General features: G+C 41.0%; 1 protein-coding gene across 3 annotated transcripts; it reads right to left on the bottom strand.

The window, feature by feature from the left end:
* Positions 1–483: 483 nt before the first annotated feature.
* LOC101156588 (matrix-remodeling-associated protein 5) lies at positions 484–22690 on the bottom strand. Of its 3 annotated transcripts, none has more exons than XM_011480470.3 (17): positions 21895–22690; positions 16185–16304; positions 14868–15007; positions 11397–11526; positions 10825–11063; positions 10574–10725; positions 7196–10303; positions 6845–7086; positions 5611–5863; positions 5304–5501; positions 4589–5107; positions 4310–4481; positions 3914–4180; positions 3664–3790; positions 3210–3290; positions 1846–2992; positions 484–1621 (listed from the first exon to the last, which is right to left on the bottom strand). In XM_011480470.3, exons 2-17 carry the CDS (start codon positions 16263–16265, stop codon positions 1068–1070), a joined length of 7410 nt encoding a protein of 2469 aa, XP_011478772.1. In that variant the 5' UTR covers positions 16266–16304; positions 21895–22690; the 3' UTR covers positions 484–1067. The 3 variants fall into 3 exon arrangements, with proteins under 3 accessions (XP_011478772.1, XP_011478773.1, XP_020562417.1); XM_011480471.3 differs by having other exon boundaries at positions 14868–15004; XM_020706758.2 differs by lacking the exon at positions 21895–22690 and having other exon boundaries at positions 16185–16370.
* Between the last annotated feature and the right edge of the window lie 1027 nt (positions 22691–23717).

The raw sequence follows: 23717 nt of genomic DNA, 5'->3' as shown, positions 1-23717 counted from the left end.
TAAATTCATCGATGAGTAACTACTTTAGTCACATAATTAGAAAAGTGTAAAAAAAAGCTTTATAGCTTGGACAAATATAAAATGTGCTGTGGAAATGCAAGTCAGCAAAGACCATCTCATTGATAATGAATAATCCTATTGTATTATTGTATTTATAAATAAGAAAGCAACTGATTTAAAATAATAAACTTCTCTTTGTTTTATTCACTTACAGATTGTATGCCACCTAAATTAGTTGTGATTTCTCAAAACTGTACCATTGTTGCTTTTACTTTCCTTTCTTTGGGACAAAGAACACATACTTCTAAATATATCCTATGAGAAAAAAACACAACCAATAACATCAAAGCTTACTTGACAGGCCTAATGGATGATGCTTAGTGGAATGTAAAATTTGTTTTAAGGCAAAAAGAAAACCCATCAACATCTTGACAGCAAAAACAATAAATTACACTTCTGCAAAAGCGAAGATAACAGACAAAAGAAATGTATTATATTTTATTCAGAGACCAAAAAATGATTTTACCTGAAGAAAAATACTTTTGTGACAAACTAAAATTGTGGCTATTTGAAAGAAAATCAAATGGAAAAAATAAACAAGTCCAAGTTTTACAAACAGAAATTAGCTTTTTATATTAAAAGTGGAGAACAGCTACATCGACTGGATGACCTATTAAAGAACTGTAGTTTGGTGCTTCATTTGGAAGTGACAAACAATTTCAACATCAGACTAGTTAACTTTGTTTTCATGACTACTGCTCAGTGTAGTGAGTAGCTGCAGTAGAGACTAAATGATGTTAACCCTCAAAAATAATGGGACGGAGCATAGTGAAACACATCATTATACTTCCTTAAACTGGCTACGTAGGTGTGAGGCCTTGACTAATAACATCACAGCTATTTAACAGATATCTATGGAAAGTACATAACAATAAAGTATAGATACAACCCCTGATATGCAATGCATTGCATCTGAAAGGAAGTGACAAACAAGTTAGTTAAAAAATCAACCTGCAGTCTTTATTTTGTCGTACAATCATAGTCTTCTTGTGTTTGTAAAGTGTCACTCAAACAACTTGTAGATATGTGGATTTAAAATCTGTCCCAAGAGCATTTTTGGCATTACATTTATAAATACCAGAGTTTGTGAGCACTGGATTTTGGATGACCAGGTAACCTTCCTGTGTTATATGAATTCCTCCCCTCACAGTGTACCGGTTTTGTGGAAGCAGAGTGGTGCGTCCAGGTAATGTCCAGGAAATATCCGGCTTGGGCATTCCATTTGCCACACACTGTAAAATCACTGGTGTTCCTTGGTTAATTTTGGTAAGAGGTGGCATTGTGGTCGTGATCCGTGGAGGGAAAACCATCACTGTGACTGGGTAAGACAGTGCCGTTGATCCATATGCATTGGTGGCTTTACAAATATATGTTCCTTTATCAAAAGTGGCAACCTGCTTGATTTGGAGCGTCCCATTGTTGAAGAAAGATATTCGCCCAATGGTCTGAGGTTTGTCCAAAACCGCACCATTAGGTAGAGTCCACGTGATTGATGCTTGAGGCCACCCATCCACTGTACATGGCAGGTTGAGATTAAGGCCAAAAGTAATTCTCATCCCACCTGTGGAAGACATCAGTAATTAAACTCAATGCAAAGATGACAAATTCAACTAATAATGATACATACAGTACAGACATAGTGAGACAGACATAGTGGAGACAACTATGCTTCAAAAGTATTTGTTGAAATAAAATGAAGATCTTTTTCTCACAGACAAACAGTTGATAGCCATGTAAGACTAAACTTAAGCTTTCTTTTGTTTACATTTGAATGTAAATACATACCTGTATATCCTCTGATTACCGGCTTTCTGCCAGCTTCCAAGGCATAGCGTTTCTCTGCTTGTCCAGCTATATTTCTTGCTATGCATCGGTACACCCCCTTATCATTTGCAGCGGGATTGAAGATTTGTAAAGTTCCATTCAAGAGATGATGGATAAAGCGTTTGAGTCGTAGACCAGGTGTTAACATTGTCCCATTGGGAAGCAGCCATGAAAGTTCTGGGTTTGGTTTCCCACGAGCAGGACACTTGAGGGATATTCCAGAACCATCTTGCTTTATCGGTAAGATTTCAATGTTGGGAACAGCAAAGCTAGGCTTTTCCGCTAAGGATGCTACTTGTAGCTCAACTGACAGCGATGTTTCACCAAGATGGTTTTTAGCTAGACAAGTATATCTACCTTCGTCTGTCTTTCTTACCCCTCTGAGCTCTAGGCTTCCATTTTGGTGAACCTGGAAACGGCCTCCGAGGTAGGGTGTTGTTAGCGAGAGCCCATAAGGAGTAATCCACCAGATTTTGGGCTCAGGTTTTCCTTCTACCCTGCAGTCCATAAGAGCTGTTTGATAGGAGACTCCCAAAAGTTTTGTTGAACTCTCTCCTTTCATTCCATTGATGAAGGGTTTCTGGTGTTCAACTTCAACCGTGGTGTATTTAATGTCACCACCAACAGAGTTGCGTGCTACACATGCATATTTTCCTTCATCTGCCAGAGATACTTTCTTGATGATTAAGATCCCATCATCCATGATCTCAAATTTTTCTGTTGACAGTGGTATTACATCCTTTTGTGGTGAGATCCAAATTATTTTCGGCAAGGGTTCACCAGTTGCTTTACACTCTAGCTTTGTTGATTCACCCAGTTTTACCGTCACCTTGGATTGTGACTTTAATCCAATTTGTGGAGATTTTGGTGCCACTCTGACACTCAGTTTTCTTTCATCCTTGCCCAGTTTGTTCTTAGCATAGCATGTGTAGTCACCCTCGTCCTTTTTGTTGATGTGCTGGAGCAGCAGAGTTCCATTCTCGAACATGACATAGCGGCGATTACGCAGACCGCTATCATCTGACTGAAGAGCGTTGTTGATCATAGTTCCATCTGGAAGACTCCAGGAAACGTCTGGGTCTGGAAGACCAGTTGCAACACAGTCCACCTATAGGGCGAGAAACACTGTCCTGAAGTTGTTTCCTCTAACAACTAAGCTACAGGTTCATAACCTGGAGAAACAAAACCCTCCTGAAGAAATCCTGACTGTTGGTTCATTTATCTGTCGTGAAAATTATCCATTTAAAAAATATCCATTGATATTTCCTATGGGGCATTTAGCTTTTAACACTTTAACATTTAGTTTTGCACAAACAAATGAATACCTGAAAATTTTCTCCATAGGTAACCTCAGCCTTTGAAGTCTTTAGATGTTCAATTCTAGGAGGAGTCATCAGCACGTCTAACTGTTAAAAAATAAACAAAAAAACATGAAACGACATCTGCAATAGGTTATAGGAGCATCTTTTAAGAAAAAAATATTTATATTTATATATTATCTATATTTCTTTGGCAGGTTGAGTTTGTGGTGCTAGTAAGCATGTTCTTTACGAGTTAGTGAGAGTAGTTCTTTTATCGCATACATTTCCTGAACTAAGGACAACAATTAGGTTGGATGTTTTGAGGAAGACCCTTTGAAAATAAATGCAGAAATAACATTGGTGAAATCATCACAGAAAACTAAAGGAATGCTTAAGAATTACTTTTTGGTTTCATTTCACAAGGTGACCAATTTGACACTGAGATCAAAGATCAAACCAGCATCTGACCTGTTCATACCTGGAAGAGCTCCATGTCTTCACCATTGGGCCGCTGAAAAATACACAAATACTTCCCTCCATCCAGCTCTGTTAGCTGAAGAATCCTTAGAGTCCCATTACGGAAAGCTTTAATTGGTCTCTCTGGGCTGGACACAGAAAGGTGGGAAATGTGAACAAGGTTAAATCAGAAAACTTTAAGGCCATGTTCCTTTTAACATATATAATTTTATTAGTGGTATAAAGTAACTTTTTGTAGATATATGAGTTACCTGTACTGGTGTTCAAAGATGGCCTTAGATGGAAGCTGCCAAACTGTTCCTCTTGATGATCCAGTGGATTCTGGACAGTGGAGGTAGACAGTAGAACCATACATAGCTGAGACCACATGTTGACGAGATGGAGTGGCATGGTTGGGAGTAAAAGGGATTGAAAGTGGAGGGAGAGGCTGATGGGGAAAGAGAAAGGAATGTGCTTCCACTTCTAGCTGGACTGTTCTTTTGGCAATCCCTACTGCATTTGTCGCCAAACACTCGTACCTAAGTAGAACGATAAAAGCGTGGTAACGCTTTACTATAGAAACCATGTATGGCAGGAAGCTGACTGTTGAATGCAACATTGCACAAACAAAATTATGTTACAATCTATCAGAAGAATGTAATTTGTACCTTCCACTATCAGAGGGAGAAACATTCTTCACAAACAGCGTTCCATTGGGGAAGATGTATAACCTGCTTCCAAGAAACTGCAATGGCTTAACATGGATGCCTTCTGGAAGAATCCATTTTAAAGTAGGTGCTGGTTCGCCCTTCACAGAACAGTGAACATACACATTCCTGCCTGGATAAATGGGATTTCACAAGTTTAGATAAGTAACATTTACACAAATAGAGCCATAGACTGCACTGTCCTATTAAAGACAATAAAACAATAGTTCTTCTTTGTACCTGGCTGAACAATAAGACTGTCTGTTGGTACTTCACTTATGCTTGGAGGCAGCGCTGCAACATGGAGGTGATAAGTGATGGTATCAGCACCTGCTGCATTGCTTGCAATACATTTATAGTCCCCTTTGCTGGTGAAGTTGGTAGAATGTATTTGTAGGGTCCCATTTTGGAGAAGGGATATTGCAGAAAAAACTGAGTGAACTGTCCCAACTTCTTGAACAAATGTTCTGTCTGGGAGAATCCAGGAAATTTGGGCTGCCGGTTTTCCAGAAGCAAGGCAGTGTAGAGTCGCACCTTTTCCTAAATAGACTACTATTTCTGTGGACTTGGGTCTTTGAATCTTTGGGGACTCAATCTGAACAGATAAGGTGATGGCCATCTGGTCTGATCCCAGCCTGTTCTGGGCCATGCAGAGGTACTGTCCTCGATCCTGAAGTTGAATGTTTCTAATGAGAAAAGTTCCATTTTTGAAGACTTCAAAGCGAGGGCCATGTCTGGTGTTTGATGATATAGTGGCACCTGATGACATAAAAGAGAGGAAAATAGAAACACTCCACAAGACATCCACTACAACATTTAATATCTTTTGTACTTCACATTTTAAAACATGCTGCAACGGAACCAATAATATGATCAATGTACTAAGGCAAAATATGGATTACCCATTTCCAAACAGATTCTTCTGTACTTACCTGTTCACTTCTCTGGACCTTACCTGTGGATACTTTGGTCCATGCAATATTGGGTTCTGGATTTCCAGTGGCTTTGCAGGGAAGGAACACGTCAGTCTCTGCCAGCACAGACATACTTGTAGTTACAGTGTTGATGTGGGGTTTCACCCCACCTCCCCCAGCTACTCGTAACCATGGGAAAAGAGGTGCAGCGGTGGGTTGTCGGAAGCTGTGTTGTCTTCCTATTAAAATAATAGAGTAAATTAGAGAACTTTTTTCTTAAATATTCTGTTTAATAGACCTTTGATTTGCTCTTCATGTCTGGTTATAAGTCTCCAATAGCCCACTCACCTTCATAGACAGAGTGTGATGCGGTGAAGTGGTAAGAAACAGATGTGGGGAGAAACCCGATGACCAATGATGATGATGTTTTACCAGGGTTTGGGACTTGCAAGGGGTAAGAGTAAGATGGAGTAGGAAATAGTTGTTTTGGCATGTAGTGCCTTTGTAAAGTTGGAAAGTTGGGTTTTGAGGGTGAAGGATTGTTCTTGATGGGTTTATATGTCACTGCCCTTCCTAGCTGGCTTGTGTGATTGAGCTGCACCTGAAAAATACAAATAATTAAAAATATATTCATTCAAATGATTCAGTTTATATTCTATTGTAAAAAAATCCACCTTTTTAAAAAATGTTCAAAGGCTGTAATCAACTAGGTCTATATGTCAATTCAGAAAGAGTTAAAAATAAGGTTAAAGCAGTATTAACATTAAAACTTTCTCATTATCCTTAGGTTTTCATTAGAACAGAGAGACTCTCTTTGAGAGTACCTTCATAGACATGTTAGGTTGTAATTATTTTAACTACACGGTAGGAACCCATAAATGTGATTAAAAAATGTTCAAGTATTACAATGCCAACAATCCCAAAGTCTCCCAGTTGGATTAGGTTGCTCATGGGCTCAAGCCCATATAGTCATTCTGTGTTTTAAATTGATTGCTTTATGCTAATAATAAAGACACATTGCTTGCACACATTTGGTACAGGAAGCTACAGATACTTAAGGGGTCAAAGAACCAACCATGAGTCTAAAGTGATACCCATGTCTTCAAATTCGACATATTTTAAGTCTATTAGATTTGTAAGAGACAGACACAAGGACAGAGCTTTATCAACAAAACCAAAACAATCTACTTCTAAAGTACTAGATTCTCAGGCACATGCTAAAGTTATAATTAGGCCTGCATATAGATAAATAACTATAAACTGTGTTGATCATTTCAATTCTAATTTTGTTCCAATCCTGACTTTTAATTTTAACCCATTATCAAATGTATTTCCTCTAGAGTTAAGGTTTACAGTATTTATAAAAAAATCTATAATCTTTTTTGAAATACATTTGCTTAAAACGAACCAATGAAAGGTCAAATTGAAGTTATGTTATAAAAAGTTTGTAAATCAATGACACATATATGTATATGTATATATAATATGTAACTAGAAAAATCCAGCTACATATTCCAACACAAATTTTGAAAAAGCAGAATCAATCAAAATAAGTCACTTGTCACGCACACCCTTCATGTACCTGTCTGTATCTGTTCCTCAGTCTTGACATGAGCAATTTATCTCTTGTTTGGCTGCTGAAATCTAAATTGTAATGATGGAGTTTAGATGGTATAGTCCTGGAGTTTTCCATTGTGGCCATAGTTGGAGTAGGTTTTATTGTTTCAGCTGTGATCTCAGGACGGTTGGTCACAAAAGAGCTGTGAACCCAGGGGTGGGGGAAAGGCCAGGGATGATAGGTAGCTGCAACGTGTGATCCAGAACCTTTGGAAAAAAAATCCAAATGATCTTAGCATTACTTTATATTAATGACATCCATTGGTTGTTATAACTAAAAAACCTGTTTGAGAGATATTTACCAGACTATATTTACCTTGTCTCAAGTGAGGAAACAACCGTTGGCTTGGCCAGGAAGGGTTTAAGGGGTAAGAGTGATGAGGATGGTGGTGGTGTGAAGACCAGTGGGAAGTGGGATACACTTTGGGATGATGGGAACCTTTGCTATGTTTCACCTCAGTTTGAACTCCTGTATTTCTGTTTTGGTTTGTGTTCATAATTCTAGAACCGCTAGTTTTTCCATTACCCTGGTTGGTCTGGAGAAGCCAGGGATGGAGTGGCTCCACAATGGAAGGACTGCGGGTTTCAGGGACCTTGGTTGGCTTGTTCACCATTTTATCTTTGCCCTGTGTGAATGCATGTTCTTCTTGGGTGTTTGTTGAAAAACTCTTTACAGATGATGTTCTTGTATGTTTCGGTATACTTTGTTCAGGCAGAGGTCTGTTTGGTCTATTCCGGGTAGTTAACCTAATGTTATTTTGCACATTGTAGCTCTGAGTAACTAACTTTTTTCTCAAGTTTTCTTCATCTTCCCCAATGATATCAGCAGATCTGTGTTTCTCTTGCTCCTTTGTTTCTGTCATACGGTTCTTATTTTTATCATCTACATGTGGCTTTTTGTTATGTCTATCATTTGCTTCAGTTTTTTCCTTCATTCCTGTGCTCTTTATACCAGTTGTCCTTAAATTTACAAGGTGGTCAGCTTTCCCCAAGTGTGAATTATCAAGCTTTGGAATTGCAAATGTTTTTGGAGTTGGTACATTTATTTTACTTACATTGGGATCCGTTTCAGAAAAGGATAGAGATGGAGTGAAATAATTGCCAATGGGATTGTAAGTAGTTCCACTGTTTAGATCTTCATTTTTATTCAAGGTTACAGTATTCTTATAATCATAGTCATCATAATAGTTGTCCTCATCTATGTTATACTCAGCAGATAAATGTCTATTGTAGTCCGCTGTAGTTGGAACTAGGGTTGTTGTTGTAGGAGTAGGGGTTGTTGTTGTAGTGGTGGTGGTTGTTGTTGTTGTGGTAACAGGGGTTGTTGTGGTGGTGGTTGTTGTAGTTGAAATTGTGGTTGGTACTGGGCGAAGAGTGGTTTGGGAGTTTTTAAATGGATGGTAGAAAGGTTTGATGTGTGGATGGATTCTTCTCATTGGGGGTCTTCCTCGTCTAAAAGGGGGTCTTCTCCCGTTTGGGTGTCGGATACCTGGCCTCACACCAAGCTGTGTAGTTCTCATAAAAGGGGGATGTGTGATAGCTCTTACTTTTTCAATGGTCCCTTCAGTTGACAGTTGGGGTGATGGTGTGCTTCCAGGAAGACTAGAATGATGAACTTGATTCTCTGACATTTCAAGACTTTTATGAAGATTCTGTTTGTTTGAATGCATTTTAGCATCAATTTTTGGGACAAAAGAAAACATTTTTGACTCTGCATCAAGAGGGGTAGTAATATCATGGAGGGAGTTAGCCTTTTCAGCGCCTGTGGTTGCAACAGCAGTTGTGGTTTCAATTTTGTGGACAATTATAGTACTGGGATCTTCTACAGACTGCTCTGTGGGAAGAGGAGCACTTGCATTCGAGTGAGCTTTGGCTAGTATCTCTGCCCAACGATTTGGATCTAATTCCTTAATAGATTTATTAGGTTTCCTTCTTGAGTTTTTCATCAGTGTCTTTTTAAATAACCTGTTAGGTCTATTTAGTGGTGTTCCCACTTTCTCAGGAAGCTCTGTAGCAAACGGACGTATGATTTCCTGATAATCTCCCCCTGAACCCTCTCCGTCCTCCACACCAAGTGTGGGGATTGTTTGTTGGCCCTCCGGCTGTACTTTGGATTCATCAAAACGCTTTACCTCTGTGACTTCTACTACATGAGACAACATGTCAACTCCGTATAGATTAGAGGCCACACAGCTGTATTCGCCAGCATCCTCTTGCATAAGCTTCCTTCCAACCAACGTCCCATTTTCTGTCACTTCTAGTCTTCTTGTCCTTTGTGTGGGAAGCAGCACTTGGTTTTTAGGCAGGTACCAAATAGTTTGAGTGGGGAGTACTGAGGTCACTTCACAAGGAAGAGAGAAAAAGCCCCCCCTCTTAATTGTAATTTTCTGACCATTTAAGGCTGTGGGACTGAGAGAACGCTCTTTGATGGTAAGTCTTAGTGGCAAAAGGTCTACACCAGACTTGGTTCTGATGATGCAGTGGTAAACACCTGAGTCAGACATGGAGGCATTTAGAATGACAAGTTTCCCTCCTTCTGAAAATTCTATTTTGTCATTTGAATCCTCTAAAGTGGACAGATCTGGAAGTATCCACTCCACTCTCACTTGCGGGTCAGAAGTTATAACACTACACTCCAAATGAACCTTTGACCCCTCCAGAGCTGTCTGAATTCGCCCAGTAGTCCCTCTTCGAAGTAACGCCCAGGATGTAGCAAAGTTGTCCCCATTTTCTTGTGCCCTGTTGCTGCTGATTTCTTTTGTAATTAAAGTGGTGAAATCCATTACAAGCTTCTTTGTTGTTGTCTGCTGCCTGTTTAGCTTCAATATAACTCTTGGTTGAAGGAGCCATGCGGGCTCTGCCACCAAATACCCTTTCAACTCTGTGAAATACGGAGAATTCTCGTTCACCACTTGGACATACTGATATGTAACGCCACTTGTGTTTCCTCTTAGATGACCTCTCTCCAAGATTGCAGGGCTTTCATAGTAATATGCTACCAACTGCCAGAGGTTTTGTAACTTTTCTCGATCGATCTGGCACTCAAGAACAGTCACTAGTGATACGTTCACAGATAGTTCCCCGGGTGTCCGTGAATTCACACTCCACGTCATGGACGCGCTGTCCCCTGGGTGGCGCACATCACACGCCACATGGGCACTGTTCCCATGGCTGTCAGAGAGAACGATGGTTAGGAGGCCCAGAGGTTTTTCAAAGTCCTGTATGTATGGCAGGTCAGGCTCTGCTTCTGACTCCGCCCACACAGGATTGTCCCATTGTTTTAATGGGGATTGTAGAAGTGGCCGTTCACAGGTAAGCTTGCCTGCAGTTAATCCTAGCAGCTGGCTACCATTCAGATGTTGAGGGTAGGAGCAACGAGGGCATGTTTCACTTGAGCCCCGTTCTTTCTTACACTTTATTACTCCTAGAAGATAGTTTAAAAAAAGAAAAAACAGATGTTGGAATGAATAAACAGTACCCTAAACCACAACAATATGATCTGTTAGTTTTTGTAAAAATATGTGAAATGCAAAGTAACAGCACAAGAGTTTGTACACAACCTTTAATATTAATATACAAGTGTTTTCAGAAATGTTCTGCATGTTGTTTGCTTGCTTGGTTTTTCTTAACAAGGGGTTTTGATGATAAAATGCATGCAGCTAACTAACAAAAATTTGAAACCTTAGAATTTTACCTTCATGTGCTTCACTCCATTCAATGAGCCATTGAAGCTGACAGTCACAGGTCCATGGATTTCCATGTAGAGTAAGGAGCTCCAGCCTTTGAGCCGTCTTCAGTGCTGCAGTAGGGAGTTGCTCCAGCAAGTTGTCTGAAAGGTGCAAGTGTCTAAGACAATAATGGCATGTTATCTGGTTTATTTGCTAGACACAAATACAGGTTTTATGTGTTAGTCAGCGGAAATTCAAAGCTTTTTTGTTTTCTTACTTGAGCCCAGAAGTCCAAAAGTTTCCCAATACTGACACAGTTATGAAGGTATGAGGGTGGATCTCTTTGAGAAGGTTTCCCTCCAACTGCAGGAGCTTCAGTGAAGTCAGCCCATTAAAAGAATACGGCTCAATGAAGTCTATTAGGTTGTGGTCCAGATGTAGACGGACTAAACTGACCAGACCCTCCAACATGGCCGCGTTTACCAATGTTAGCTTGTTGTAGCTCAGCTTCAGAATCTGGAAAAACAAAGGTTTGGCTTACATTTATGTCACTTTATGATGTAAAGTTACACAAAGTCTAGAGTTGTGTGCTAAAAATGCTAACCCTGACTCTTTTTGGCAACACGGACTCTGCATGCAGTCAGTACAGCAAATCATTGACATGAATGTGTTTGACAGGATTTACTGTAGGAGAAAACTCTGTGCATAAACAGGAGGTGCTAACATTAGCCAGCCACAAGAACAAAAACATATTTTCTCCTTGGGTAAAGGTTGAGCAGAACTGTTTGATATACACACAAACTGGTTAAAAAAATGCAAATTTAGCTATTGAAGACACAAAAACGATACCTGCAGGGACCTCAGGCTGTAGAAAGCCCCAGGATGAACCGAGATAATGTCGTTTCCATGTAACATGAGCATTTCCAGTTGCCTTAGGGGTCTAAACTCTGACCCCTTCACCTCTGTCAGGCTGTTGTAGCTGTAAAGCAAGGACAGCAAACAGAAGAGGAGATGAAAGAGTTTATTAGAACACCAGCAGACATGGATGGGGGTCAGACATGTTTCTGGTTTTATATTTTTGCACTTAGTTTAAAGACTCACTCTGATGAAAATTGTTTTTTGGTGTTTTTAACATGTTCTTGTGGCTTTTTGTGTCAAGAGGGAGGACACATATAACGAAAATTAAGCTTTAAATTACATTTCTGAGTATTTCTTTGTTCAAATTGTTGAGAATCCTTTGTTTTCCTCGTCTGAGCTGGAATCCGAATCAAACTAATAGCTACAATATTGCCCACCATTTTTGTCGCACCGGTAATGTTAGCTTGAGCGTGTCAGGAGACCATGTAAACAAAGAGCTCTCAGCAGCTGTGGGGAGGGTCATCAATCCCGCCCACAACTCAGAGGTACATTTTTAATCAACTCCTGCCGCTCTGCAGAAACTATGTCTTAAATAAACAACACGGGTTTCCTAGTTTTTGACTAAAGACAGCATAATCATAATTAAAAGACCACTGGGAACGCTTTTCAAACAGATCAAAAGATAATCGGAGTGGGCCTTTATGTTCTTTTAAATCCTGTGGAGAAAAACCAAACTTTCACGTCCTCTTGCAATAGCAAACTTAATTTTGCTGTATTTTACTGAGATTTACTGAAAGTTTTAGCTCTGGTCGGATTCTGGAGGAGCTAGATTTAGTTGGGGTTAGGTTGGACTAGCTTGTGTGCGTGCAGTTCAAAGTCAAGTTTTAGTTTGTAAAAACAAAATTCTTTCCTTTATAAGAAATATGATCCTGAAAATGAAAAGAAAACAAAGTTTTCATGGATTGTAAGATCCCATAGGCAACCTTTGACCCTCAAAGGGAAGGTGAAAAAACTGGTTTAAGGTGAAACCTTTTTCTATATGTGTGCATAGCTGGAACTGACTGGGTTTGGAAAGTTTATTCACAAAAAAGCAGCTGAAACTCACTTTCGCTGTCCGTGTTTGGCAGACCGACTGACAGAGTGCAGCCTCCTGTACTCAGACTCTGAGCTGCTGCACAGATTTGTGCAGGTTCCCAGGGAGCAGTAATCCCTTCACAATTCAAAACATACGGCACTTTTGACTTTTCTACTACCGTCTGTGAAAATTTTGAAATCACATAGATCACAGAGTGCTTTCAGATCCATGAATGAACACGTTTTTTTTAGGTGTCCACACAGGGGACTGAGCTGAAAAACACAGGGAAACCTCAACTTTGTTAACAAAAATGATCTGCAGCTCTCCTTTGATCCACCAGTCATTGAGCCAGCCTTTAATACCTGGTTGATTATGTTCTTCACATTTTTCAATCCAGTTTTCACTTTGCAAGGCTCATTCAATCGTGTATTTGAGCATCAATTAAGTTTAATTAAAAAACGGAAACTTTTATCCTTACCCACTAGTTTACTTATATTTTTTGCACTTTTGGGGTAGAGGCAACTCTGCTTTCAGCTTCAAAAGGTGCAGAGCATAGAAATAAAATAAAATGGAAAAGCTGTTTTCCATTATTCATCTCAAAGCGCTCAACCTTCAGCCCTGCTGTCACCGTTCAGGGCCAGATGTCAGGCTTATCCCTCTCAACTGTAACTCTCTGTGCCGATTCTTCAAGGTGAGCTGCAACCCTGAGAAAATCCAAACCAGCTTCTGGCCATTTTAAGGTTTTTTCTTTAAAAGAAAAACCCCGGAAAACAAATTTAAGGCACAGCAAGACATCTAAAAAACCAAAACATCCAGCTGCAGCTGTTCCTGAAGAGAGTTTTTGACAGAATATGAGCTCAAATAATCTATGCAGACAAGTAAATAGCTGCTAAGATGCTGGTGCATCTTAACATCACATTTCCAAAATAAAATTATTTGACGGAAGAAACAGATGCCTTTATTTTGGATCTATCAAAAAAAAACTTGATAGAAAACCTTTTTCCTGACTTTCATGTTATGTTAAACTTGTTCTGTTCTGAACTCAGTCTGCTGACCAAAGCTGGAGCCTGAATGTAAGTAACTTCAAATGTAAGCTGTGCAATAAAAAAGGAAACTTCAACATTCAAAAGTTTTGTTTTGGTGCTAAAGGCTCAGACTAACTTCCCCACAAATAAATCCTAAAGAAAAAAATCATTATTTTCATTTATATCATGGATTTGTTTAATGTTTTTCATGAGAAGAATATGTGGTGGTAAATTATTCTTTGCCTGCACCACTAAGAGAATTTAAAGTTCTCTCCAACTTGGGTTGAAAATCCATTTATCAGTTTTGTTTAATTACTTAAAAAAACAAAGAAGGGATTTGGTTAAGAAATGAGCTCAAACAGGAATTCAAAAGTTTCACATCCTGATTACACACCAACACACACAAACCTATAAATGTGGCTTTCCCCACTAGATTCCCCACACCTGCACACCTGAGTTTTCCAAAACACATCCCAGCCTGCACCACCCAGTGGCCAGGTGAAGTAACTGCAAGAATTGATCTGCCAAACCTGATATGAATGTTCATCCATGACAAGCAGCAAAACCTTTTACAACAATATATATAATTTAACCTGTGACCATTTCACATCATGTTTTAATTATGGGATAAATTCAATATTTCTCTTTTTTTTTATTTGTTGTCCACTAAGATGCAGATCCTCCTAAAATGTTAGAAGGATTAAGGAAACTGATTATTTTTGCTGAAAGTATTGAGGTTTTTAAGGATCTCCATTTCTTATGAATGATCCTCAGAGTTGATTTTGCAGCCTAAATATATGGTTTACATGATTTAAAGGAACTTTTACAGACTTCTGTTTAGCAGATTAGACATGTAGTGACGATACGACAGAGGTGTGCCGTTTGTTTAGTTTTGTACCAAGTCCTCGTGTGCAGAAATGACTCCTGACCCTTGATTATTGGTGGCTTCACTATGTGCTGTGATTTCTTTCTGTGATGTCATCCCTTCGTATTTCCCGTACAGAAACTGCAGAGCGCCTCTTTTGACCGAAAATGCAGATGGTCTCTCTTCTGTCAGCGGTGTAGCTCTGCTAAATATCTTTCTTATCTGAAATTAAATGCACATGGAGACAACTCGCTGCTGCTGCTGAGAGTTAATCATCTGGGTTTTAAACAAATGCTATCAGTCACAGCTCATTCAGACCTCTGCTTTTGTATTGTTGGATTGTGTCTGTTGTTTTTCTGATTCCATCTCATGAGAAAAGAATTTCTGTGAGTCGCCTCTGATGATTTGTCAGCCGATCAAGAGATCAATCCCTTTAGAGAGCAGTTAGATGTTGTTGTTGTTTTTTTTTAAAAAACTCATTGGGAGTGGAGCCTCACCCAAAGTTGAGCCTTTCCGTGTCTTTGGGAAAGGTTTTTGGCACAGCAGTGAGGTGTCTGAAAGTGCAGTGGACCTCTTTGACGGCGGGGCAGCTGCAGCTCCGGGGGCAGGACGGGACCCCGCATACAGGAGATATCTGCTGGATCCCAAAGACGCAGGTTTGACTCCATCAGTAAAACACTCACATTTGCACACAGAGAGAATGGAAACTTCATCCCCTGAGAAGCATAGTTTTGGACTGTGGGGGGGAAGCGGGAGTGCTGGGGAGAAAACCCACACATACGCTAGGAGAAAGTGCAAACACAGAAAGGATCCAGCCGGGATTTGAGCCAGGGCCACATCTAACTCTGCGTTTGACTTATCCCCATCAACCATTTTTTGAACCCGTTTTATCCCTTACGGGGTTACGGGGTTCCCAGAGCCTAACCTGGTTACTGTTGGGTGAAGGCGGGGTTCACTCTGGACAAGTCGCCAGTCTGTCGCAAGGCAATTACTCGATTCCTTAAACTTTACTTCTGTAACAAATTAATTGGATAAAATATGTATATAATATTTCATTTTAATTGATACTTTTTTAAAGAAACACTAACATTCAGTTAGATGAATTACCACGAAACTGTGTGGCTTGTTGAGCCTTAGTCACAACTTCCCTTATGGGGGAATACGAGTGAAAACTCACAAACTCACAAAAAAAAAAACTCACAAACGACCACGTCTGCGACACGCAGGTGGTCCGCATGAAATATCAAGGTCGTAGGCCGCTGGCTGAGCCCGCAGCGCAAAAATGTTCATGCATACTTTTTCTACAGGCGGCAGGTTGTAGTGTACAACACTTTTGAGGGTAAGTGGGGTGAAACAGGAGAGGTGCAGGGGTGTCGTGTGGATTTTTAGTTCTGTTCTGTTCTGTTAGTTCTGTTCAGGTGATAAATGCACGAAGTCTCAGTATTGGAAATGAGAAAGTTACACAATCAGAGCGTAGACTTCCTACAGGGAATCACAGTACAGACCAAAAGTCTGGACATACCAGACCATAAGTCTGTGTCCAGACTTATGGTCTGTACTGTATGTATCACATGTATCACATGCAGCATTTGCGGTCAGAAAGGAGGCAGTACTACCATCTTACTTTTCGTTGTAACAGTGGTTTTCTTTTGTGTTTCTCTGACCACATGCAATAAGATCAGTAGCTGAAATTTTCTTTAGAGCCTCTGGATCAAAACATTAAATAGGCATTGATCAGACACTGTGTGGTTTCAGTCCCTCGGTAACTTTACCTCCGGGATGATAAAACAGGAAGTTCTGTGATAAAGATTTACCTTCTGCAGCAGCAGTGATGAGAAGAGCAGAGAAAACCATGCTGCAGCCAGGCTGCAGACCTTTCTGGTGCACAGCACCATGACTGGATGACTGTCAGGTCGCTCACGCCATCAACGTACCTGAGGGAAACGGCGACACTGTGATGAGGAGCCACAGATGAGGTCAGATATAACAAGAACAGTTTGTGCAACACTTTGCAAAGTACACAAAAATGCAAAGATTTGTATCTCAAACAGATGTTCTGATTTTTGGAAGAGTTTGCCAGAAAAAAAGGGGTCTGACTTGTTAGAAAGAAAATGAAATCACAAAAAGCTGAATTTCCTCGTGAGGTGACGTTTCTTGGGTATTTTCATATAGATCCGTGAAGATGTGTAAAGATCTGTGAAGATCCATGGAGACCCGTAAAGATCTGTGAGTGTCTGTAAAGATCCGTGAAGACCTTTAGAGATCCGTAAAGATCTCTGAAGTTCTGTAAGATTTATGAAGATCCGGGAAGATCTGTGAAGATTTGTAAAAATCCATGAAGATCTGTATAGATTCATGAAGATCCATGAAGATCTGTAAGGATCCGTTAAGATTTGTGGAGATCCATGAAGATCTGTAAGGATCCGTTAAGATTTGTGGAGATCCATAAAGATCTGTGAAAAACTGCAAAGCAACATGAAGATCCATAACAATCTGTAAAGCTCTGTAAAGATCTGTGAAGATCCATGAGAATCCATAAAGATCTGTGAAGATCCGTAAAGATCTGTGAGGATCCATAAAGATCTGTGAAGATCTGCAAAGCAACATGAAAATCCATAACAATCTGTAAAGATCTGTGAAGATCCATGAGAATCCGTAAAGATCTGTGAGGATCCATAAAGATCTGAGAAGATCCACGAAATCCGTAAAGATCTGTGAAGATTCGTAATGATCCATAAAGGTCTGTAAAGGTCTGTGAAGATCTGTACCTGAGCATCTTTTTCTGAACACCTGAGTATTAATTAAAGAAGAAAATGTGAGGCCACCTCTCCAACGAGGCTTTGGTGGAAACCAGGCTAACTTTGGTCCCTTTAAAATAAAAGACTCTTAGTTGCAGGTGAACCTTGATGTGGTTAAATAATAATCCATTGGATTCATCGAGTAAACAGTCAAAGTCATGGTAGTCTTAAGAGCTCCAGTTATTTTGCTGTCACTGACAACATTTTTGTTGTTAAAGGGTTGGCAGGAAAGGAAAAGTCCATAAAATCTCGATTAAAAACAGACAGAAATAGATCCGTTCAAGTGGTTTTTGAGACATAAAAGGATCAAAGTTCTTCAGCTTTTTTGTTTTTAAGTACAGCTCTCATAATCTCTGTTCATAGCTTTTTCCTTCTTTTAAACCAACATTGCCACGAGTTCACATGCTCACTTAAAGTTGGAGATAAAACTCCAATGATTAAAGGATTCAACTATGGCAGCAAAAACAAGACATCAACCAGTGATTGATGTTGGACTTTGTAAGTCTGGGGGTTTTCCTGGAAGCTTCGCAGTTATGTGCTGCTCATGGACAGGAGGGACTCAAATGTGATCCAGACCCAAAGAAAAGGTTCTGAAAGACTGAAATGATCAGCAAAAGCAAACAGTAGTTAATAAATGAGCTAAAGAGACCTGCAGAAAAGACCGCAAAGCCTCCAAGTAATTTTTTTAAAAATGGGTCCAAAGTAAATAAAACGTTTAAATCTGCACAATCCAGGTGGTTTTTCATTAAAAACGATACAAAAATAAATGCAACTAAATCAAATATTTGCATAAATCATGTCATTTTAGATCAAATTAAACCAAAAATAAATATTCATCCTTTGATCTCATGACTCCTGAAAGTTCCTGGTAAATGTTTGAAGCACAGATTTCCTTCTGCTGATTCTAGACTTATTAAAATGTCATTTAAGCATCAACAGGACCGGATGAAAAGGAAAATTATCATAATTTGATGCAAAACACATTCCATACATAATCCTCTCCCCAAGCTTGAACCGGCGAGTAGATAATGAGAAAAATGGAGGGAAAACATAAACAATAATGGTATTAGAAGGTCAGAGGAAGAAAGAGCTTTGAAAATCCATCTGACTCACTGGGATGACGGCAGAATATTTGCCGTTGGCCCGATATAATTCTGCAAATCCTCTGTTATCCAACATGATCTCCAAAGTTGAGAATACATGTGTAGATGTCGACAGTCAACTCCTTATCTGTCTGTGCTTTGGATGAATGCATCCACCTCCACCTCTGCTTGCTGTGGTTCAGCGGCGGACCCCCACAGCTGCAGTTTGCTACACCGCCAGGTGGTTTGGCAATTACGAGGCTGCACAACATGTAGCGCCGTCACACAAACAGTCGCGCACACGCCTGCTCCATCTCTTCTATAAGGACGTCAGGAGGCTGAGTCGAGAGTTGAACAGAAAAACACGTCTGTTTGTAGTCTTTGGAGGCCCGTTTTGGGTTTCTGGTTTCCACGTCCGTCTGTTTTTCACCCCCACAAAGAGGCTAATTCACCCAACAGCTGTAGGTTTATGTGAGAAAGGCTCACAATGTGATCAGGATGTCGGAACATCCCACATTTAATCTCTTTTTATGATCACTGATACCCTTCCACTCTGGTTTTTACTCTTCACACAACAGACCTGCAGACTCAGTCCAAAAGGACAGGAAATGCAGATAGGATCCGCCTTAGTTTAGTTTGGTTTGCTGTCAAAATGCACTCGTGAGAGAGGGTAAAGCACAGGGACATTATGCATTTACAACTTCTTGCTTAATGTTGTATTTCCATGTACAATGACCTTAAATGTCTTGAAGTATAGTCACAGCATCTGGACTTTAAATCTTTTTCCTTGAAACGTTTTGCCAGAGAAGACCTCCCAGACCCTGAGCCTCTTCCATCGTGTGCTGTGGGGTGTTTTTATTTTTTCCCGTTAAGTCTGTTTGTCTTCACACTGCTGTGAAACGCACCAAGATGCACTTGCAAATGGATCAAAACTCTTATTTTGAGGTGGATCAAAGTTCTTCCAATTTGATCTACACAAACGTGTAACCTTTTTACCACCAGAGCTAAAGCTCTTTTGACAACAGCAACTCTTCGACCATTTACATAATTAACGTAACTCCAACAGCGGGAAAAGCAGCTTCACTCTGATATGCAACATTTTGAAGAAGGGAAAGATCCACTACCACGACAGTGATGTTTTTGATGTTTTTAACATGTTCTTGTAGCATTTTTTTTCTTCCTGGGTATTTCTTATTTCGAATCGTTGTGAATTATGAGTAGATTAAAAAGGTTGTAGCAGAGACGTAGGTTAATGAGGGAAGGCTTACTCAACGCCAACAGTCCTCAAGTCAGAGGTGGATTTCTGGTAAACTACTGCCGCTCTGCAGGAACTATGTCCTAGCGCAAAACACAGGTTTGGGGATTTTGTCTTAAAAAAACGGCATAATCATCATTAAAAGACCACTGGGAACGCTTTGCCAATAGATCAAAAGATGATTAGAGAGGGATGGTTGTGCGTATGCAATCAAGGTAAACCTGCAGTTTTACGTCACTTATTAACCCTTTATGTTGGTAATGTGTTGCACATCAAGCCGATATCCAAAACCGCGTTTCTCCAGATCAGAATCAGCTGATTTTCATTTGTTGTTTAAACGGTCAAAGACTTGTAATGACGATTAGCCAAAAAATTAAAAACCTGAGTCATTGTCTAGGACAGTTTCTGCAGAGCAGCAGGAGGTCATTAGAAATTCACCTCTGAATTGCTTCTCTTCTCATCTCCATTACCAAAGCTCGAGGTTTACACGTTCTCCTGCTAGCTTACAGCCCCTCACAACCCTAACCTAACATTAGAGGTGCAACAGAAATGGTCAGCAGTATCAGAGCTCTCCAGCCGTACAGTTTAGATCCAGATTCCAGCTCAGACGAGGAAAAACAAAGATGCACATGGATCTAATCGTCTACAAATGGATGCATCAGAATGGAGCAGAGCAGGGAGCTTGTAGCTCGCCCAGCATATTTTCTATCTTTTTCAAATGGGATTTTGTCGCCTGCTCCTGATCCATCATGATTTGAATAAAGAAATACTCAGAAGGGCTTCATTTTCTTTATAGATGTCCTCCATCATGACAAAAATGCCACAAGAACATGTTAAAAACACCTAAAGCACTATTTTCATCAGGGCGGGTCTTTAATGTGTTGAGTGAGCTGTCACTCTTACTGAAGGACGCAAACTATCACAGCCAACTAACACATACAAAGGACTTTTAGTGGACCTAATAAAATACCACTGACACCTGGGAGGAGACCCTGATAGGTTCAAAAGGTTGGACAGATATATCCCAATCTTGTGGCTCCGCCCCTCTTATTTAACAGGCCAGTAAAGGTGTCGTATCTGTATCTGCCTCAGGTTTTGCAAAAACCCATCCCAGTTAAAAGTTAAACTTCTGAATTTTCTTTTGGAAAAGAAAAGGGAACTCACAAAGAAACATTTCCAGAAGATGAATCTTGAAGAAATCAAGTCGGGAAGGATTTGTCTGTTTAACCTGACAGACTTCTCTGAATAAAGCTCATTTGCATGGAGTGGCTTTTGCTTAAATCTACAAAAACACTTTTTTCCCTGCAGTTTTTCATGCGTCTGCCGCCTGCAGTGATCCACTCCTGCTCAAACGCCTTTGTGGAAACCTGGAGGATGTCTTTGAGGCAGTTGGAGTGACGCCAGCTCATCCTAATGTCCAAAGCATCACGCTGACAGTCAGCCAAGTCTCTGCTGCTCTTTTCAAGATAACACATGTCATGAGAGCAGCACATTATGAGTCCCACATGTTTTCCATGCAGCTCCGTGAATCCATGTGCAGCTCATTCGGCCTCATTCACAACCTTCAGCTTCTTTCTCATCAGAGTCATCTTCATTTCAAAAGCAGAAACCTCCTTTATGATGGTTTCACTAACATTTGATGGATCTGGGATCTACGAATTCTACTTTTCCTTCTTTTCATGTCATAAAAATATTCCCTTCTCCCTCTTTTGGTGAAAAGGTCAGGATTTTCTCAAAGGTCAGATTCCTTTTAGGTGTTGCTTTTGATTATCGCCACTTGCTGCGGTTGGAAATGATCTTTCGAGTTAATCTGAAAGTCCTTATAGACTTTATAGGCGTTGTGTAAAACCGTGTTTTCTTTTATCATCTCTGACAGCTGGCCCTCTCTCCTCATTAAAGGGGAGCAGTGAGTCTAATAAACGCTCGGTGATGTATTTATGCCAAGCGCCAGTTTGTCTGAAGGGCTCACTGCGTGATTGAGAGAACGCCGCCCAAAAAATCTGATCAGTATATCTCCATTGGACTCAGTTTGACCTTATATTGATGTAAAACTTGTGATTCTCTTCAAAAAGATACAGGTTTATTGGCAAAAAACTAAGTAAAAATATTAATAATATTTCAAAAACCAGTTTTCCTGCAGTAAAACAAAGTTGTGTTTGCAGAAAAACTGTAGGTAAAAAAGTCAGGTGTGATATAAATGTATAAATCTCTGATAATCATAAAAAAAAAAACTTACATTTCAAAATAAAAACCATTTTTTTTAATAAAACGACATTAGATCTCAAGAAAATTGCTAAAAATGCACATTAAAACGTTCTTAACAGTCAAAGAAAGGAAAAAAAAATTGCATATGAGAACATTTTAAAAGTTTTCTTGTTTGAAGACTCACCTGGAAATTCCTTACAGCAGATGTTTCAGCAGAAAACTGTCATTGAAAACAGAGTCTTTCAGTTCTGACGGCAGGTTTGAACGTTTTACAAGAGAAGCAGGGGCTGAAAGGACTTCCAGCTGATGTGGGTCCGGCGGAGGTCTGTTCAGCCACTGAGGAGCGCCGCCGAATGTCTGAGGATTGTTTTGACCCTCTGCGGGTCCCTCAGGCATCTGGATTTCAGATTAACTGCTTTTGCCTTTTCTAGCGCAGCTCTGCTAACTGTGGAGTGAGGAATGCTTCTGATTCACTCCTCCATTCATCTCCTCCTCTCCTCTCACTCTCCGTTGGTGGAAAGATCCTCAGCTTCCTTCACCGTTTCTTTCTGTTGGACTTTTTTTTTTCTCTTCTCTCCGCCTGTTTTTCTCTTTACATGCTTTCACCTTTCCAAGCCTCCCACTCACTTCCTCTCTTTAGTTTCTGGTGGTTAATAACTGCAGATTCATTCACATAATGAGAATCCATCTAAGGATGGGGGGGGGGCTTTAAAAAACCTGACAGCCAGTCGTTTGATCCGCGTGATCAAATCTGTTAGGAATCAGTCGGGGTGGGCTGACCCTTCTACAACTAAAAATCCATCCGGTACGTTCGCTGTTGAAACAATGGGAACATATATTTACGGTTAGCTTTTTGATGTGGCTGTGGTCCAGAGGTAGAGCGGTCAACCCCCCCCAATAAGAAGGTCACAAGCTTGGTTCTCACCTTGGCTGTCCATGTGTTGAGGAGCGCTTGGCGTGGTGGCGGGCATGGAGTCGGGCCAGCAGTCAGGCTCTGGCGGGTCGGGCCAGCAGTCAGGCTCTGGCGGGTCGGGCCAGCAGTCAGGCTCTGGCGGGTCGGGCCAGCAGTCAGGCTCTGGCGGGTCGGGCCAGCAGTCAGGCTCTGGCGGGTCGGGCCAGCAGTCAGGCTCTGGCGGGTCGGGCCAGCAGTCAGGCTCTGGCGGGTCGGGCGTGCCAGTGAAAGCGGGGACCGGTCGGGGCGCAGGCGGCACCCCCCTGGGAGCCGGGATGGGTCGGGGTGCGTCCGGGACCACCACTGAACGTGGTTGTGGTGCATCCGGGACCACCACCGGAACATGACGGGGATGGGGTGCATCCGGCACCACCACTGGAAAGGGATGTGGTGCGTGCCGGACCACCTCTGGAACAGGAAGGGGACGGCGGGGACGACGACCCCCCCTCAGGGCAAGACGGCTCCCAGTAAAGTCCAGGGGGCTCCCACTCCAGGCATACGAGGAGAACTGGGCCTGGTCGAAGACCCAATAAGACCTCGTATGCTCGGCTTCCCGGCAGTAGGCCTCTAGCAGCCGCATGTCCCGCTCTGCTGGGTCCAGAAAATATGGCTGGTCCATTCTGTCATGTGCGGGGGGAGGCTCGAGAGCCGGTTGGACCCAGTAGCAGAGGCGGAGGCAGACGGTTCAGGGACAAGGGGGTTTAATGCAAAACAACAAACAAAAGGCGCTGCAGAGCAGGATTACAAAACAAAAACTTACTTGGCGTGGCGTGGCATGAAACATGGAGACAAGACAAGAAGACGTGAACAACATGAGCAGAAGGTAATGGACCAGCACAGGAGGAAGGCAGAGACAAGACTTATATACAGACAGGGCAGACAAGACACAGGTGAACACGATAAGGGCAGATGGGGACCAAAGGAAGTAAAACTCAAGAAACATGACAAGACAGGAAACCTTTCAAAATAAAACAGGAAACAGAACCAAACAAGACAGAACAAGAACTAAAGCGAAAAACAAGACACAACAAACTGAAACCATGACATCACCGTTA

The sequence above is a fragment of the Oryzias latipes genome, chromosome 10 (genome assembly GCF_002234675.1).
Source record: "Oryzias latipes chromosome 10, ASM223467v1".
Taxonomy (NCBI): Eukaryota; Metazoa; Chordata; class Actinopteri; order Beloniformes; family Adrianichthyidae; genus Oryzias; species Oryzias latipes.
Note: the sequence above shows the minus strand (reverse complement) of the source record. Positions and strands in the feature narration are given on the sequence as shown.